Below are 14,365 nucleotides of genomic sequence, written 5' to 3' on the forward strand. Positions count from 1 at the left end.
CCTCTCTTGCAGCTAAAAATAGTGTTTAATGATTCTCAAATCAGAATCTCCTGCATCAAACTCTCAATCTCTAGTCCCAGGTGTTCAATTTTAAGACCTTTCTATTTATTTTACTCCAAAGCCTAAATGAAAAAAACGCACAGAACAATATATTGTTTGCTACCACTTATGCCAATAAAAGGGAGAATTAAATATATATATATAAAATTGCATGCATATTTGTTTACATATGCATAAAACCTCCAGCAAGATATACAAGAAACTAGTAACACTGGTGGCCTCTAGCAAGGGAAACTGTATGGACAGAGTCCAGGGTGGGAGGGACTTCATAAACACCTTCTGATTTTTAACAATGTGAATGTATTACCTATTCAAAATAAAGAACCTTCTGTTTTTTAAATAAACAAGTCTCTAACCCAATGATAAATGTAACCCTGCTTTCTTCTCAACTTCCCAGTTTCTGGAGAGAACCATCATTTTTGTGGCCCCAAGGCTCAAGAACACTACTAGTGACCTTTGATTCCTTGTTTTTCATACTTAATCATTCACCAAATCTTCCAGCACTTTCTTGAAAATGTACTGGAGTTCTTTTCCTTCTTTCCAATTCCATTTTCTACACTGGAACAGACTTTCATTTTCTTGATCTGAATTATTGCAAAGGTCTTGCTACCTAAAGTTCTTCTGTTTCGCTCCCTACCTCCAATTCATTTTTCATGACATTGCCATACCGGCTTCCTAAACACAGTATCACTTTCATGTTAGGCTCCTACTCAAGAACCTATAATAGCTCCCTTCTGTTTAGCAAACCAAGCTCTCAAATAAGAAACCTCTTAGGCTTAATAACAGAAACCAAATAGGCTTAATAATGCCTTTTGTGTCAGGTGTACTATTTCTTTCCCTATCACAGTTCCTTCAGCAGACACCACCAAGGAGAGTGAAGTTTTTGTCAATGACTGGTTCAAATCACTCTCTTCTTTCTCTAATTTTCTACTGCCCAAGTCTGTGGAATAAAGTTACTTTTCATAGTATTTTGTGTTGGGGCATACCTGCTATATAATCTCAATTAAGAAACTTAACCTTTCTGTGCCTTAAGTTGCCTTATCTGTGAAATGCTTTCATGGACTCTTGATGAGGACTGGGTTAAAGCACTTTATCAGCTATCTTATTACTATTCTGTAACTGTTTCACTTGTTATGTATTATCTCCCAATAAAACCTAGGATGAGTACTTCCTTATACATCTCTCCCAAACCCAATTAACACAAAATTGTGCTTAATATAAAAGGTATACACCCTATGAGTCTGCTTTTGATTTAGTCAAGTGGGATTGATTCTATTGATAAATAACTTAGAATTTTGACACATGTATCAGGCACTTTATTCTGTGTTACACTGTATAATCATTCTCTTTCCTTTCTAACAGTGTTTAAATACTTCACAAGTTTATTGGCTCCTTTAGGTTAAGTATATTTTCTTCCCATTAACTATCAATACTTCGATATTGCCCACAGTAAGCAAAGAAAGTGATGTGAATCAATGATTTCCTATTGATATTGAGCCATTTGACATAAAACTCAACTCATTCTAACTTATTTTGAACCCACAATTCAGTACTTAGCTCATTTCAGAACTGTAATGTTAAAAGAAGAATGTTAAATATTCCTCTCTGTATTTATTCAATGAATTTTTTAAAATTAATTTTTATTGGCATAGTTGCTTTACAATGTTGTGTTAGTTTCTACTGCACAGCAAAGTGAATCAGCTACATGTATACATACATCTCCTCTTTTTTGGATTTCCTTCCCATTTAGGTCACCACAGAGGACCGAGTAGAGTTCCCTGTGCTATAGAGTAGGTTCTCATTATACTCAATGTATTTTAATATAGCAAAATTTCCTATAAACTATGAATGTCTCATTAACTCACTCAAGGCTTTTTTTTAAAATTAAAAACCCACTAATGATCAATATATTTCATATAAATTTTAGAAATAAGTAATTTTCTCGACTAATTTATTGAATACTTAAATGATGACATTAAAAAAAAGGTAATTCTAATGAACATAGAAAAATATCAGCACGTTTGGAAATCCCAATTTGTGTAACCTGGTAAAAAGGCAAACTGAACAAGAGTTTGGTGAAACAAACATATCTATTACAAAGAAAATAAGTCTAACATAACTCCTATATAGCTCTTTGACTTCTATTAGCAAAGTGCAGTCTATTTAAACAATGAAGAAAATAAAACAACTGACTCCATTTACACAGGTTTTTCATTTTTATACACAAAGCTTTTCCAGAGTATTCTCACTGCCAAAGAGTTCTCTTAAGCTTTAATGTTATTTAGTAAAAGTACCTCAATTAAGGAAAAAGATATTTTTAAAAAGCCCTAATAGTATATTATTTAAAATTAATTAATTACAAAAAACATTTCCCCAATGGCATAAAAAATTTTTAAATATTTTTCTCCTGCAATATTTAAATTTTCTAGCAGAGTAACATGACACACAAAGTTATGTCCCAAAGTTCCTAAAAATATTCACAGAACCACTGTTAATTCTGGACTAACGATGGGGGATTATTTTATACACAAACCTCTGCTATAATGTGATCTTTCTAGTTAAAACAACAGCTAAAGGATCTTGTATACAATTTGAGAAGAATCCATAACATAACTAATTTGTAGGGAGTCACACTTAAGAAGACAGTTCCTGAGAATTTTATATTCATGCAGGTAGAAAAAAATGGTTACAAAATATTGGTATTCCTTTCCCCCCAAAGCAAGCAAACAAAAAAACAAACCAAAAGTGGTTATCTGGTAAAAGTCAGTACAAAGACAGAGAGTAACCATCTGCCTGGCTGACTTAGAAATTAAATTTACTTAAATTTACCTTAAAACATCTAAGGTATAGGAAACAACTTCAGGTGTTCAATACAGAACAAATGTTTGATTCTCCATCAAAAAATACACATAATATTTTCTTAGCAAAGGAAAAAACTATTAACTGAATATGGAAAATTTTAAAAATATTTCAAAGTACTAAGAATGCACTGTATACACAAAACAATTGTTTAAAAGTAAGACTTTTACTAATAATGCACTGTGCAATAGATGTAATTTCATTCCTCCAAGTGTGAAGTATTTGTTTCTGAGCATCTAAATTTTCATTGACCTTGAAGAAAGTAGGCACTGATGATGCAAGTATAATTAATTTATCTTTTCCTTCAAATTATTTATCTTTTCCTTCAAAAACTTCTGCCATATTCACTTTACACTCCATACACAAAAAACTGGAAAATAATTTATCTTTTCCTCCAAAAATCTCTGCCATGTTCACTTTACACACAGAACACACCCAAAAATCCCTAGAAATAATCCAAATGTCTAACAATAGGTATATATCATACATCATACAGTGTTTTAAAAAATGCCCAACTAAATCTACATTAACATGAACAAATCTTCAAAGTAACGTTGAGTGAAAAATGAAAGTTGCAGAGTACATGTAAGAATAGGAAATCAACTGTGTAAAGTTTAAAAACACACAAAAGACTACATATTATTTATGGATACATACATATGCAGAAAAGGTATAAAAGCATGTACAGAAATAATACACATCAACTTCAGAATAGTGGTTACTTATAGGGAGGGTGGAGAATGCATAGAATGAGATGGGTACAAAGGGAGTTCTAATTCTATCCACAATGTTCAACACTATAAAAAGATTTGAAACAAATATGGTATAATGTTAACATTGTTAAATTTGGTGGTGTTACACAGACACTCATTATATTATTCGCTGTACTTCTCAATTTTGAAATCTTTCATAATAAAAATGAAAACATTCACAGGATAAAGGAAAAGTTGAATCACTGCAGCCATTTCCAGACTAGATAATTAGCACACTAAAACACAACACAGGCTTTCTTTTCCCAAATAAGACAATAAGTATCAACAGAAAACATTGCATAATAGGCAGTGGACACTTTCATGAAATATCCATTGGTTATTATATTAAAAATATACAACAATTAAAGAACAGGATTAAGTGCTTCTACTTCAAAAGCTTTATCTTTGCATGAGTCAAAGGATCCACTTTCACACCACTAACAGGCTTTCCTTGCTTTAAAGAGTACCCCTTTGAATTTTCTTTTATGCCATTTCCTTTAAATGTGACTGAGACTAAAAGGCTTAGTGTACAGGGTATAGAAGACACCTGGCTAACTGCAGTTAAATAAGACTAATGAATACATTGTTTTCCAATATAAACTAACAGTGGCTCAATTCAAAGATAATAAATTACTTCCAGAACAAAAGCTTTCACTTTTCAGTTTGAAACTTTTAACCTGCAAGGGAAATACATATAGCCTGTAATTGTTTACCATCCATGTTTTTTTTTTTTGGTCAGAAAAGCTTTCCCATCTTTGTCAGATTAATACTTCCTTGATCACAGATGAAGTCTTTCAAATTAAAGATAAACAACTACTTGCCTGCTGTTTCTGATATGCAGTGTTTGGATTTATCTTTGATTCCAAGAGTAGTGATCCTGCAAGTTAAAAAAATAATATTTATAAGTTTCAATTTATAAAGCACAGAATAAAACATCAGAATACACATTAAAAAAACAACTTTTTTCTTCCCCCAGCAGGACATCTGAAGTAATCAAATGTATTCCAATTTACATTCTTCTCTCAAGATCTGGGCTTCATATTTAATGTAGAACATATCATCCTAACCCCATATACCCTTTAAAGGAAAAAATTCATCTAAGAACAACATTCAGACCAAGAATATGCGGAGACTAGATGACTTATTATAGTTTTATTGAAATGAAAAATTTAAGGTCTAAATGACCACCTGAAGCCAAATTTTTTTTTTTAACAAGGTTATTTTATTGCATTTCCAATTTAACAAATAAAACAAATTACAAAGGACGACAACAGGGATTTAAGTACTTAGTACACAAATACAGAATTGCATTTATCCTTTTCTCCTTAAGAACAAAAAGCAGGACACCTCATGTAAAAATAAATGTCCACGACTACTTAAAAGAAAAAGTGCAAGAGTACAAGATATGTCAAAAATAAACCGAAGACTGCTATTTTTCTTTAATCTGCACATATCAGTTGCTCAAATCCAGCGATCAGATACAGTGAGGAAGGTGTTTTACTTAAGGCTGTACATTTTTTAATTTTAAAATATTTCACGTAAGACTCGTACAATAAATCAACGAATACAAGTTTACAGTCTGCTCTGGTGTCCTAACTTGTTTTGGTTGTAAAGTATCCACTTGTTCACAGCACCTTCTACAAAGATAGCCCGGAGGGATCCCAGACTGAAGGTGTATGTGCTTGTGCGTGCGTGTATCGTGGCAACAGTCTGCAATAACCCCAGGAAATAGGTGCATTTTGGTTTTCCCCAGCACCTGTCGACTGTGGCAACCGGGGCTAGTTAGCAAAATCAGTTAAAAAAAAAAAAAAAAGACAGAAAGTTAAGTTTCACTAAACCTTTTGTACCAGGCATATAATGGGATAAGAAAATAAAGGGGGACGGGAAGGGTCAGTTCCCTAGAACGAGATCACTACCTTGTTTCTCACGACTTCCTCTCTTCTCTCTCACACTCTTCCCCCCACCTCTTTAAGAGGCGAGACTGGAGAGGAAGGGGTCAAAGGTTTAATAAGGAGAGGAGGCGGGGGAACAGAGAATCGGCGTCCGACTGAGGATAAATCCCGACAAAGTAGTTTGTCTTCACCGTACTGAAGTGCAGACAGAAAACCAATGCGCTGTCCCAAGCGGTGGCAGTAACAGTACTCGGCCCAGGGCCTAAACCCCAAGGCTGTGCCCAAACCGGAGGCATGGTCCCCTATCCTACGGTTCCAATAACCTTACCGTCGGACTCTGCCCGAACCAGCAGCGACATTCCCTTGAGCTCCTCCACATAGGTGGAGGAGACGTGCCCGGTGCCTCGGTCGTCCCATTGCCGGTCTTCGTTCAGGGTATAGACCTTCACTCGCCGCCGCGTATCCGACATGGTGGCTGCTGTCCCCACAGCTCCAGCCGCCGCCTCCTTGCTCACCTCGTCCGCGGCCCTCACTCTAGAGAGACGGTAGCGGCGGTGGCGGCAGCGGCGGCGGCGGCTCCGGAGAGGCCCGAGTTCACCATGGCTCCCAAGGTTCAGCCGCGGGAAGGGGCAACAAGAACCACTGAGACCTTTCCGCCCGGAGTCCCGGTTACCTCTCACTTCACCCCCGCACACACCCACCCTCCCCACCCTTTGCCCCCCAGAGCTCGCTCGCTCTCTCGCCGCCGCCGCCGCAGTAACTACTACAGATCCGCCATCTTGTAACCCGATTCTCTCCGCCTTTCTCTTCCTCCTCCAGCAAGCTCGCACGGGCTGTCCTAGCAGGGGCTACGGCGGCCGACGAGTCCAACATGAGGCGCCTCCGTTTCTGCACGCACGGTGTTCTCGCGAGGCGGGGTACTGGACTGAGGTGGGTGGGTCTAAGTGTGACTTCCTCCTATCTCGGCCCCGCCTACTGCCATGGGATCTCGGTTGGGTGGGCGGTCCTTGCGAGCTCCTTGTCTCAGCTGGTGCCGCGAGAGTCCTCTCTGGACAGGCGGCGGGCGCGGAATCATGGATTCGGCTTCGTGCGGATTGCTGGCTTCACCCGGCGTGTGACGAGCCGTGGGATCCAGCTCTGTGGAAAACACAAAGCAAGCCTGGGAGGTACGCATCCTTGGACGGGACTCACCCTGAGCAAAAGGGAAGCAAATGTGCTCGCACTCCTTAATGGAAGCTCACCCTTTCAGCCTGTGAGAGAAAAACAGTTTAAACCTCTTTCTGTGAAGAGGTTAGCCCTTTAATGCGACCCGAAACCCCCTGAAACTCGCTATGGAGTCTGTTACAGTTAAGCATCTCCTCAGGAAGTGTCCTGTGCATCTCCAGGAGATTGTAACATTGTACACAAGTGTATCGTTAGGCTTTTGGTGGCTGGCCATTGAAAAGCATACTTTCTGCTTCATGAAAATACAGTGTCCTTCCCGTGTTTGTAACGTCGGAAAATAAGTCTTCAGATAAGTTTAGGGAAGTGGCGGGGAGCTACTTTCCTAACACATCGAAGAGCACTGTTTCGATATTTTTGAGTTTCTCTTGCTGACATTTCTCGCGTTCTCTCTCGGGAGGTCTTATGCACTGAATAAGCGAGGGAGGAATTCTCTTGGCGTTCACGTTGTCAAACATCACATTAAGTGTCAAACATTGCGCGGTGGATACAAACCATGCACTGGCCCCCTGTTCGTTTTGGGTAGAATCCTTTTGTTCGTTTTTAAAGACAGTCTCAGCTTGTGCCGCCAGCTTTTTACAACCTATTAGTCTGAAAGGTGAAAGTCAGGCGAGATGCACACGTTTTACCCTGCAGCGCATCTTGGGAGTTGTAGTCATTCCTTATCAATGGTGTTGTCAGAACGTGCTTATGTTTTGACCAGATCTTGTGGGTACACCCTTCCGCGGTACAATAAAACGTGAGACGTCTTACACAGAGCAGGCGCCTGATAAAAATTAAATTCTCGTTTCAACATCTGGATATATAGGATTTTTTAAAATCTAAATATACTTGGATTAAATAGTTATAATATACGTGGCAATAGAGCCCATTAATTGCTGTGATTGATGTGTTCGAAATGCATTTTGAGCCCAGAGAAAATAACATTTCTGTCTCGGGTCAGAGAAGGCTTCACACAGATAACTTTTGAGGCACACTCAGATAACTTTTGGGCCTGATGTTAGAGGATCCCTGAGTGGGAGTTTGGCTTGAAAGGTGTTCAAGGCTGTGGGGACCAGGTGAACAAAGTCATAATGTGTTACTGGCCTAAAAAAATGTATAAGTTATGTATTAAGTTAAAGGAATGAGAACTGTACAGAAGTCACTTTGACACCATACATGTTAAAAGTTTACTGTTCTACAAATAAGATCTAACTCTGGAAAAAATGGAAATAACTGGAGTCATTTCCTGTATTTATTCAATCATTCAGCAAATATTTGTTGAGCATATACTATGTGCTAGACATTGTTCTATACAGTGAATAAATAGAAAAAGTCCCTCTTTCATGGAGCTTACATTCTAGTGCAGGAAGACAGTAAACAAATCTATGCCAGGTACTGATAAATGTTATGACCAAAAAAATAAAAAAAAAACAAAATAGAGTAGCAGAAGGTTAGAGAGTGAGTATGGGAAGGGTAATGGTGTCTATTGAGGGGAGGCAGTCTGCCATGCATTTCCCTAGGGGAAGGGAGAGCCAGAAAGCAGTAACTGCAAGTACAAAGGCCTTGAGGCTGTAGCATGCTGAGTGAGTGAGAGGGATAGCAAGGAAACCAGTATGATTGGAGTGGAGTGAGAAAGGGGGGAAATGGTGGGAAATAAGGTTGGGAGTGGGGGAGAGGCTGTCTTGAAGGGCCTTGGGTTTTGTTTGAATGAGTTGCAAATCCATTGGAGAGTTTTGAACTAAGGAGTGGAATGATCTGAACAGTGTTTCAAAGCATCCCTTCCACCTTCCCCTTAGTACCCCTTTTGCTATACTCCCCAATATCTGAAATAAGGGAACAGAGTTAAACCCTTAGCACTCATCTCTGCCCCTTGCTGGATCCTCAGGCACAGGTTCTTGTTTTTTTCTTGCCCTAGGTCACAGGGATTCTCTCTTTCTTCTGCAACAGGCCGATCTCTAACATTTGTAAGGTCCAGGACAAGCACACAAATGGAAGAGCATATACCATATGTCTAAAGATTTAAAAATTTTAAATCAAGCTATTAAATAAAATATATTTTCTTTTCCTACCTTTGGTATACCCTGAGAAATATATTTTCATATGGCCTGGAAACCAGATTCCAGATTCAAATCTAGAATTCTTGAACTCCTCAGAGTTCCAGAGTCTCCCTTTGGCTTCTAAAGTCCTTAGCCTGCCTTCTCTTCTCACACCTCAGCTCTGCCTGCACTTAGACAGCCCTCATGTGCACACAGAGGGTACCCCAGCCTTTTGTCCAAGCTCTGTCTATGTCTACTCTCCCTGAATGTAGTCACCCTTCGGCCACTCCTCAGGAGGACAGAATTTGGGAAGAGGACTGTGCAGACCCTGGGAGCAGGCTTGGCCTTTGGGGCAGGGAATTCCAGGGTGCCCAGAGCATGGTCTAGAAAGGGAAGAGTGGGTTCCAAGTGGACACATCCTTGGTTTCATGGACTTCTCATCCCATGGAGAGAAACATAGACAGAGGGCCAGAGCAGGATTCTCCAAGACACACTGAGGGCAGTAATGCACTGCAACAATGTGTATTCCCCAGCAAAGGTTTTCTTCAGGCAAGTTCCACTCCAAGGGTTGAGATAGATTTCTATATCTGTATATGTAACATTTATACCTACCACCTTTTTTTTAAAAACACAAATAATGGAATACCGTACATACTGTTGTACTAATGTACCCTAGTTTATTTAAACCATTTTTTTCTCTCTCTATATATGTCATTTCCAATAGTTTGTAATTTCAAACAATAAATGATTGTACAGAAGTTGTTTTATGTGTGCCAATATATGCGTAGGTTAAATTCCTAGAGCAGGGTTTTACAATTTTGGCACCACTGACATTTTGGGCTGGATAATTCTTTGTTTTGAGAGGCTGTCCTGTGCATTACAGGATGATTAGCAGCATTCCTGGCTTCTACCCATCAGATGCCAGTAGTATTGCACCCCATCCTCCTGTTGTAATAATCAAAATTATCTCCCATCATTGCCAAATGTCGCTTGAGGGCACATTACACTTTTTAATTCTTGAGGATTAAAAAATATAGTAATCTCTACAGAGTAAACTGGGTTCTCAGTCTTATTGACTCATGTCCTTGAGATGTAAGGCTTTCTGTTTTTACCCTTCCTAATTCTGTTCGATGATTTTGTGAAAAACTTTTATGAAAGTTTTTTTGCTATATTCATTCATTTTTTTCCTTGAGGTGATTAATCTTTAAGGCCTTCCCCATTTAAATAAGTCATCAAAACTGATAACCTACATCCTCTTCAGCTACATTCCTATTTCTTTTCCCCTTTTCAGCCAAACTGTTCAAGGATTAAAGTTGTTTATACTCCTTACATTTCCTCACCTCACCACTCACTCCTTAATTGAACCTATCTATTCTGGTTTCTATCACCCAGCCCTCACCAAAAAGCTCTTGATAAACTCACTAAAGACATCTTTGTTGATAATGCCAATGGACATTTTTCAACCCATTTTACTTGATCTAAGTTAAAACTGACACTTATTTGTCTGAACTTCCTTCTTTCCAGTCATCTCATGATGACTCCTGCTTTATCCTTCAGATGTCACCACAATTATCACTTACGTAGAAGAGCCTTCCCTGACTTCCTTGACTAGGTCAAATCCCCTTGGAACCAAAAAACCCAATTCACATAGATTTAAATGATAAGACAATTTATTGGCTCTTGTGAATAGTAAGTCTGAAGATAAGATGAACCTTAGGGTTGATTTAATTGAGTGACTCAAGAGTATCAGTGAGAACTTGATTTTCTTCTGCCTCTCAATTCTACTTTCTGCTCTGCCAAATCCATCCTAAGGCTGATTCCTTTTGTATCTTAAGATGGTAGCCAAGATCTCCCAAGGCTACATAGTTCTTCATCCACATCAAAAGAGAGTTTCTTCACATATCCCCAGTTGCACTGTGATTACACTAACTTAGGTCACATGCCCACTCCTGAACCTATAGTTTTGTGGTCTAGGGAATGTCATGTACTGGACTGGCTGAGGCAAATCAGGGCCTATGCTTGTAGTTGTGGGTGGGGTTAGTCCTACCCAAATCCCATGTATGTTACACTATGTGATATGGGTAAAATAGATGCTAGGAAGACAACTAGAGTATTCATTTTATCTTCCTATTACACACTTATAGCACCATGCACCCCTCCATTGTAGCATGCCATACTTGTAGCTTTATATTTATTTGTATGAGTTTTTATTAATAACTGTCTCCACATGTAGATGAAAAATTTTCATGAGCCCAGGGAGTATGTTTTTCTCACCATTGCATCTCTGGTACCTAGCATCCCATTCTTCTGAGGTGGTAGGTGGCAGTGTTACAAGGGCGTGTATGGGTATGAGTGTGTGTGTGTGTGTGTGTGTGTGTGTGTGTGTGTGTGTAGGGATGGTAGTCATTTGGTTATGTGGGTTTGGGAAGTGGAGTCAGGCATATAGCCCCTCTCTCTATAGACTTTTACCTTGCCCTCAAATTCTCACCCCTGATCCTTTGATTTTTTTTTTTTTTTTTTTTGTGTGTGGAGATAATTTGTTCTCTTTTCTTATCTGATCACCTCTGGGGTCATATAGATTGTGACTTCCTCTGTTCTGCTAAATTTACCACTGCTCTTCTATTTGCTTGTCATGCAACCAACATTTATTAAAATATCTTGTCTGCTATTGTCTCTATTGTTTGCCCTTTGTACTCTACTTTTTAAAAAAATTATTTAACTGTGTTGTTAATTTTCCATGTTTAACCAAGGTATTCTGTCATGTTTTTATGGCTTTTTAATGTTTAGTTCTCTAATCCACTTGAAATTTTTTGTATATATGAAGTAGGATGTCAATTTAAAATTTTTCCTCCCAATGGAGAGCCAACTGTTAACATCATTTATAGATGAAATAATTTGAAATGCTATTTAAATCATATTCTTTATTAAATTCACAGGCACACACACACATATACACACATATATCTAGATCTGAGTCTGAATTCACTATTCTTTTTCCATTGTTTTATTTGGCCAACTCGAGTATGACAGTTAATTGCTATAGTTTTATAGTTTGTTTTGATTTTTGGTTGGTGTGGTGGCCTTAAAGTGCACCACTCTGATCTCCTTAAAGAGAACCTACTCTGGGGAACATAGTTATCTGACAGCAAGCTGCCTTTTGGGCTCCACCATTATGTTTGTGCCACAAATACCTCCAGCTGCTCCCAGCCAGTGACTCAGCACAGCAGGGATATAAAACTTGTCCTCTCTTGTCCAAAGCAGAACTCCTCTAATGGCAACTCTGGCTTGGGGAACTTAACAGCCAGGATGAGACTTTCTTGGAAATACACTAGTCAGAAGCTCCACCCAGTATTTCCTTCCCTTCCTCCTTTTACAGAGGTCAGACTTGCACTATGGTCTGCAGGCTCTTCCTGTCAATTCCTGAGCCCACCTATTTTATCCATCACAGACATTTCCCCCAATTAATATCTTGCATGTCTGATCCCTTCTTGGCATCTGCTTCTCTGAGGACCAGAACTGACATAGGTGATACAGGGAGTGATGTCAGAAATCAGACAGTAAGATGGGGTTTGGGGAATGGTTTACTCAGTCCCTGGCACAAGGTGGCCATTTGACTGCTGATTTCACAGGTAGTGACCTAGGAAAACATCCTAGAAGGGGTGAATGCTGTTGCCTATTCAACAGTTCAGGATTTGAAAGATAACGGGAGAAACAACGCTTATGAGGAGAGCAGAGGTGGCCAATTAAGTTGTACTACTCCCTTGCAGAGGGCTAATGAATTGAGGGCACTTAATGCACAGTTAAAAACTACATTTGGGAGCCAGGGGGGCTCTTTGGTCTTCATAAAGAGGCCCTTATTCCCTGCAGTGGAAAAACAGATACGGGATTTGACAGTTACAGAGCTCTAAAGATATTTGAATGCTCAGCCTAGGGAGGTTTGCTATGCAGCTAGGGCCCTGGTTGGGAAAGCCTGAAGCTTTGAAACATGGGATGGGTGCCTGTGAGTATTTTGGCTCTGTAGATATCTCTGGATCCTCAGGGACTGCAGAAGTGGCTTATAACTCCTAGTAAGCGATAACACTTCCCCCTTGCAGAAAGACCTCCTCCATAGTTGCTCCCATTTCTTCTCCTAGCTGAGAGGCTATGGTAACTAGGGTTAAATCTGGTTGCAATATGCCTGGGGATTGCTTTGCCTGATAAGGAAGGAGATTACGCACCGAAGGAACTGAAATAATACGCTAGCATGTACTAGCAGGAGCTGGAGGAGTACACTTGGGATTGGATTTTTAGGGTGCTTGATCAAGGGGGCTGGAGGTTAAGACTGAATAATCAAGACTTCATTGACTTTGGGACTGAAGATTTAACCCTGGTCAGGACCACAGGGGATGGGGCAAACTCACTGCTGGTGTAGCTCCTTGAAGCCCCAAAAAAGTGAGAGAAGTGGAAATGAGCTCATACCATGGCAACGTTTGACCGCTGTTTATTTTGGCAAACATATGTGGCCACTGCTCGCTTTAGTTCTAATTGTTTTATAACAATTTAAAGTGTTTTTTAGATGATCATCTGCAGATGTTTCTGTTCTCCACCTCTTTTTAATCTCATCACACTGATTAGGACCTTAGAACACTGATGAGAGTAATAGTGGTGATTCTTGTTTTGTTCCTGACTTTAATGGCAACATCTTCAGTGTTGTATACATGTTCTTAATTTCTGATAGATACCACTTGCCAAGTTAAGGACGTTTCCTAATATTCTAAATTCTCTAGGAAGTGTACATCGAATTCTATAAATTGACTCTTTCACATCTGGTTATTATATGGTTTTTCTCTATAATTCATTATAGAGATTATATGCTTACCCATTCTTGCATTCCTATAGAACTACTTGGTCCTAATAGCTATTGCCAATATTTTATTAAGATAATTTATCTGTTTTCATAAATGATAATGGCCTACATATTTTTATACTTTTTAAAAAAATATCTCTTCTAATTTATGAGTCCTTGACAATTGCATTAAATTTTATAGTCAATATCAAAACTATAGCCAACTACGCAGTTTTGGTTTTCATGAGACATTGGGTATTCTTCAGTGTTTCCCAACACATGCAGGATAAAGTTCAGAGTCCTAAGTCTAATATTCGAAACCCCTCTACAATCTGACCTCTATTTACTGTCTTCTTTATCCACTGATAAAACTGTTCCACTCCATAGGCAGCCTTTCCCTTTATAATCATCCTTTAAAGCCCAGCTCAAATATCACCTCTCCATAATGAAGTCCTATTCAAATTCCACTTCTTAGAAACTTTCACTTTTTCTTCTAGTTAGAATTAACCTATTCTTTTCCTTTTTTATTTTATTTTATTTTATTTTATTTTATTTATTTATTTATGGCTGTGTTGGGTCTTCGTTTCTGTGCTAAGGCTTTCTCTAGTTGTGGCAAGCGGGGGCCACTCTTCATCGCGGTGCGCGGGCCTCTCACTATTGCGGCCTCTCTTGTTGCGGAGCACAGGCTCCAGACGCGCAGGCTCAGTAATTGTGGCTCACGGGCCCAGTTGCTCCGCG

The 14,365-nt window shown here is 39.1% G+C and overlaps 1 protein-coding gene and 1 long non-coding RNA gene across 3 annotated transcripts in view; one reads left to right on the forward strand and one right to left on the reverse strand.

Moving 5' to 3' along the window:
• The window catches only part of PPP4R3B (protein phosphatase 4 regulatory subunit 3B), a 66,181-nt gene extending 59,924 nt beyond the window's left edge, over positions 1-6,257 (reverse strand). For both annotated transcript variants that reach the window (XM_061210726.1, XM_061210725.1), the window contains exons 1-2: positions 5,892-6,257; positions 4,493-4,548 (exon numbers count right to left, since the gene is read on the reverse strand). In XM_061210726.1, coding sequence (XP_061066709.1) covers positions 4,493-4,548; positions 5,892-6,033 — 198 coding nt within the window. In that variant the 5' untranslated portion in view covers positions 6,034-6,257. The remainder of the gene's footprint in view (positions 1-4,492; positions 4,549-5,891) is intronic.
• A 368-nt stretch (positions 6,258-6,625) lies between these two features.
• Positions 6,626-14,365, forward strand: part of LOC133105420 (uncharacterized) — a 209,455-nt gene continuing 201,715 nt past the window's right edge. Inside the window, exon 1 of the long non-coding RNA XR_009703853.1 lies at positions 6,626-6,729. This is a non-coding gene — a long non-coding RNA (uncharacterized LOC133105420). The remainder of the gene's footprint in view (positions 6,730-14,365) is intronic.

The sequence above is a fragment of the Eubalaena glacialis genome, chromosome 14 (assembly GCF_028564815.1).
Source record: "Eubalaena glacialis isolate mEubGla1 chromosome 14, mEubGla1.1.hap2.+ XY, whole genome shotgun sequence".
NCBI classification, from domain to species: Eukaryota; Metazoa; Chordata; class Mammalia; order Artiodactyla; family Balaenidae; genus Eubalaena; species Eubalaena glacialis.